Genomic DNA, 5757 nt, shown 5'->3' on the forward strand with positions numbered 1-5757 from the left:
GGTGCCCAACAGTAAATCTTACCTCTGTTCCCCCTAACAGGTTAATCCAGCAATGAGATTAAAACATGTTGTATTTTTGTTATCTTTTTAAACACATACACAAACACACATACATACGCACACAAATAGACTCCCAAATACCCAGCACACCATATATGCAAGTCCCAGAGATACAGCGTGAAAAGAGGGATGATGGGACACCGATAACCATTTGTCTTCCATCTCCTTAGGGACACAAGACAGAGCACAAGACAGAGTGCTGTTGTCCATCTCCACCACATCATTTACCTAAACAAAACAAATGTTTCATCGATCCCCCTTCTCACCTCACAACCTACCCAACAGCACACACACACACATAACACACAGATTGCAATGACACACACACAGACAAAGAAAAAAGAGTCTTGTAAACCTCACAGCATTGATCCTATTCCACAACACTTTGTCATCACCTTCCATTGTGTACTAACAATCCCTTCTGTCCAAGACAATAGATTTTGTTGTTTTAGCAGCTTTCTCTGTCCTCTGTGGTGCTCAAGTCATCTAACTGCAGTGCAGTATATACATATATACATATATATATACGTATATGTGTGTGTGTGTGTGTGTAGAGATAGATAGATAGATAGATAGATAGATATACATAGATATATATACATGTATTAAGTTTTGTGTTACAGAAGTGAATACAGCTGAATGTCGAGCACCAGTACTTAACAGATCAATTATAGACAGCTAAATTTATCATGGTGAACACTGTGTCAGCAGTAACAGGACAGTTAGCTCGCCTCAGAGTCCTGGCTCTTAATCAAAGGAGTTTTATTTAACGAACATCAAGAAATTACAGTTTCAGTGACACAAAAATGCTATTTTCAATACCTTCATGCTGACTTGCCCATATTAAAAATAAGATACAAAAATTACATTAAATTACGTGTTTAAAGGGATAGTTCGGCATTTTACACATTAATCTGTATGGCATCAACATCTACAGTCTCGTGCTCTCACACTGACTTCGCCCCCAAAGTGTCCTCTGAGCCGAGATCTGGCCAGTTGTGGTCAGTGCGAAAGTAGTTCCGGTAGGTTTCCTGGGGCCAGATAAGGCACACGTTTTTCCTCTCAAAACAGCACTCATTCGAATCAGTGATTTATTTGCATAACAAAAGACGTCAACCACAAAACGTCACACCTCGTAATCGTTTGGGTCTAACTTTATCCCAATTGCGATCAATGCGCGCAGGAGCCACTATACGTGACAGGTAGCTAAGCCAGGTGTTTCATTCACAGTTTAGCGTTTGGAAAGCTAGTTACACCATGTCTGACTACAGCAGCGACGAAGAATATGATTTCAGCACACAACCAGAAGGATATCTGTATGAACCCGAATATACGGATGCAGAACTCTATCAGATGGAGGTAGAACGGGCAGAGAGAGAGAGAGAGATGGCGAGCAGAGATGTGGAACGTGAAATCGGGGCCGCAGCTGCGAGACCTCGAGTGACTGATACAAGGTGGTGTACGTGCAACAAGTGCGAAGTTATGCAGACCGAGGTTGAGTGCTACTGTTGCCATGAATGGGACCTCGTAATGCCTCGCATGCAGGACCTTTCCATTGACGAGGAGGCTGGCGCATCAGCAGCTGTCTGCATCACCAATAACAACGACTTGCCTGCAATCCTGAATGCTGGTGTCCTCGAGACTTTTTTCCACATCCCGAAAATAAACTGGAAAAAGCGCCCCAAACCTGCTGGACCCGATGGCCAGTTGTCTGCAGAGTGAGTTTTTGTCTACATGCTGTTATTTTGATGCTATTGCCTTATACCCTACAGTAGGCCTACAAGTGCTCAATTGTAGCCTACACCGAGTTGTATGTATGTAAGTAGAAGTACTCTTACAAATGTTATTACAACACCAGCAGCTTGGTATTGTAGTTGTAACAACGTGATAGTATGGGTGTTGTCAATAAAATAGTAAGATAACTTCTACTTTTTACAAAGCTGCTTGCTTCTATGGCGTTATATTGTATTAGTCTGAGCCATGCAGTAGGCTAGTGCGACCTACAGTCATCACATCCAACATTGAATGAATCTAATTATAGTTTTACACATACCATGTCATGGGTGGCACTTATAAATATAAATACATAATGTAGTGCATCCCTAAAGTAATTTATGTTCATTTCATCATCATACTTGAAGCAAAATTTACTTCTGAGCATCACTGTGTCTCAATATCAGCCTACTCATGAATGCCCTTCAATCATAAAGCAAGGCCTACCTTATGCATATTATGTCAAGAGAGCTCTAAGGGTTATGTCGCCGTGGCCCAAAGTGTACTCATAAAGGACATTTTCTCTGAGATGTATAAAAACACATAAGGATACCTATTTCACAGTAGCCTGAAATGCTGGTGCATAAATGAAGATACCTTCCTGACAAACTGCTGTGTTGTCAATTAAACAAAATGTGTTTATATACAACCATAATAACTATGCAGTTTACTCAATGTTGACACACTTCATATATCTAATGTGCATAAACTTATTTTCTGTTTGCATTTCAGACAGTACAGGCTGGTCGCCTATCGCATCATAATGGAATGGGCTCTGAAAGGACAGACGCTTGGTCCTGGCAACAGAAGAGTTCTTCCCTCCTGCGTGGTGGCGCTAATAAGAAGAACATATCCATCACCAAGTGGACAATATGCTGGTTTCAAAGAGTCAAATGATGCACTGCAATTGTTTTAGAATTTTAAAAATCAAAAGCTTTACTGTGAATTTCTTTTTGACGTGCAATTTTCTAAAAATACAAAACAAATGTAAAGACACAAATGTAAATAAACAATGTAAATAAACACACTTCTATGACAATATATGTATATACAGTCTCAGTCATCTTTCTCAGTGGCAGGTGTCTCATGAAAGCGTGATTTGTGTGCTGAAACCAATTCAGCCTTGTTTGGCTTTGGTGTTGGGGCAATGTTGGCTGGTATGATGACTGGAGGATGTATGTGGAAAGCTGGGTCTCCGAGCTTCACATTGGTGTCAAGCCGTCGTTGGATGACCTTCTCCACCAAATCTTTCGGGAACTCCTGTGTTGTTGGCTCATACAGTCTTCTTGCAACCCACTGATTTGACTGCCGTGAATGGAAGACATTATATCTCTCTTGTCCTAGGAAAAAGGAAATGGGGGGGGGTGGTCTTGGTCTACTTTTTACTCAGATAAGTAATCAAGAAACATTATCTGTTAGCAGGCAATGTCTAGCAGCTAGACTACAGTCTGATTTCAGAAAGTGCCTGCTTCGAGTTCTCATGTCATTTTTTTGGACGGATTTCCAAATTACACGGGCAGGGTGCATCATTTGTCCCAATGTCAGAAATTCTTCTAGTAGCCTACCAAATTTTAAAATGTGACAATCTGAAAATAAAATCTGTGGAATTTTTAGCTCAAACATATGCTGGGTGCTGCCGTTATTTCTCCAGTCTAGAATCTGACAAGGGTAGCTTTATCTTCATTATGCTAGCCAACGCCGTCATGGACTTCTCGTACACGCATAGAAACCATGCACATTCCACGTAGTAATTAGTTTCTGACCATTGTAATAACAGTGTAGCCAACATATTATGTATGTGAAACATCATTGGTGACATGACACCGATAGATGAATATGTTTCACTCACTGAGATAGAATATATCTCAGTGCTTGCACTCGCATAGCCCGCGGTGCATCACCAGAAGACTATACACGGATGCTATAGAAAATATGTGGTACAATTTTGTTTACCTGGGGTGCAGGTACAGCAGTGCTCTTCAAAATACGTCTCTTTGTCTGTCCTTCTGGAAGTCGTCCTCGCTGAAGTGGTCACTGCACACGCGAAGCTTTCTCATCTTCGGTAGTTGGGTGAGCTCCACGTTCAAGCCCAGAGAAAAGTAGCCAAAGTCTCCTCAAAGCTACATTCGTCAAAGGGAATCGGTGGAATGTTTGAGGAGACCCACTCTCATCTTTGTTGGTACAGCCTGGATAGGCACAAGTGCGCACCATGTCTCTATCTCGTTTTTCCAAATAAAGAATAGCCGGTGGACTTCTTCTCTCTCTCCTTCTCCTAGCTCTAAAACTAGCTCGTTTGCGTTGCGTCGTCTGCACTCTGTAAACACCATCGAACACTGACGAGAGATCAGTTGGCTCGCACACAACGGTTAGCACTGACAGCGCGCATTGATCGCAATTGGGATAAAGTTAGACCCAAACGATTACGAGGTGTGACGTTTTGTGGTTGACGTCTTTTGTTATGCAAATAAATCACTGATTCGAATGAGTGCTGTTTTGAGAGGAAAAACGTGTGCCTTATCTGGCCCCAGGAAACCTACCGGAACTACTTTCGCACTGACCACAACTGGCCAGATCTCGGCTCAGAGGACACTTTGGGGGCGAAGTCAGTGTGAGAGCACGAGACTGTAGATGTTGATGCCATACAGATTAATGTGTAAAATGCCGAACTATCCCTTTAATGTTATTGACCATTTCTGCATAGGGAACCATCCAATCAAAATTTACAGTATATACAGTATACATGTCTGTCTCACACACATATGCTTATAGATGTGATGTATAAGTCACTATATACAGTTGTATGAAAATGTTTGGGCACCCCTCTGAGGCTGCATAATAATTTACTTTGTCTTCACAGGAAATTATAAAAGTGGCATGCCATTCATTTCCTAATCAAAGCTGAGTACTGGGTGTTTTTGAGACAAAAACTTTAAGTGTGGCGATATTCAATTGTATGTAATTAAATCAGAGGTTAGAAATAGGCTGTGCAAAAATTTGGGCACCCTTGTCATTTCACTGATTTGAATACCTGTAACTACTTATTGGAATACAAAATTGGTCTGATGATTTTCATTTTCATTCAGCATTGAACTCCACACACAGGTGTATCCAATCATGAGAAAAGGTATTTAAGGTGGCCAATTTCAACATGTTCTTCTCTTTGACTCTCCTCTGAAGAGTGGCGACATTGGGGCTTCAAAACAACTCTCGAATGACCTGAAAACAAAGATTACTCAGCATTATGATTTAGGGGAAGGCTACAAAAAGCTATCTCAGAGATTTCAGCTGTCAGTTTCCACTGTGAGGTGCATAGTGAGGAAATGGAAGGCTACAGGCACGGTTCTTGTTAAGGCCAGAAGTGGCAGGCCACGAAAAATATCAGAGAGGCAAAGGCGAAGAATGGTGAGAATGGTCAAAAACAACCCACAGACCACCTCCAAAGACCTTCAAGATAATCTTGCATCAGATGGTGTGGATGTGCATCGTTCAACAATTCAGCGCACTTTGCACAAGGAAAAGCTGAACGGGAGAGTGATGCGGAAGAAGCATTTTCTGAGCACACGCCACAAACAGAGTCGCTTGAGGTATGCAGAAGCACATTTGGACAAGCCAGCTTCATTTTGGAATAAGGTGCTGTGGAGTGATGAAACAAAGATTGAGTTATTTGGCCATAACAAGCGCCGTTATGGAAGGCGGCAGAAGAACACAGCATTCCAAGAAAAAAACTTGTTACCCACAGTAAAATTTGGTGGAGGTTCCATCATGCTGTGGGGCTGTGTTGCGAGTGCTGGTACTGGGAATCTTGTTAAAGTTGAGGGTTGCATGGATTCCACTCAATACCAGCAAATTCTTGAGAATAATGTTCAAGAATCTGTCACAAAGTTGAAGTTATGCCAGGGCTGGATATTTCAACAAGACAACGAC

At 41.7% G+C, this 5757-nt stretch overlaps 1 protein-coding gene across 1 annotated transcript; it reads left to right on the top strand.

Annotated features, from left to right (window-relative positions):
- The first annotated feature begins 1270 nt into the window (after positions 1 to 1270).
- Positions 1271 to 2788, top strand: LOC121625157. Its single transcript, XM_041963225.1, has 2 exons — positions 1271 to 1778; positions 2566 to 2788. The coding sequence occupies exons 1-2, from the start codon at positions 1318 to 1320 to the stop codon at positions 2747 to 2749; spliced, it is 645 nt and encodes a 214-aa protein (XP_041819159.1). The 5' UTR covers positions 1271 to 1317; the 3' UTR covers positions 2750 to 2788.
- The last annotated feature ends 2969 nt before the right edge of the window (positions 2789 to 5757 follow it).

The sequence above is a fragment of the Chelmon rostratus genome, chromosome 21, assembly GCF_017976325.1.
Source record: "Chelmon rostratus isolate fCheRos1 chromosome 21, fCheRos1.pri, whole genome shotgun sequence".
Classification (NCBI taxonomy): domain Eukaryota; kingdom Metazoa; phylum Chordata; class Actinopteri; order Chaetodontiformes; family Chaetodontidae; genus Chelmon; species Chelmon rostratus.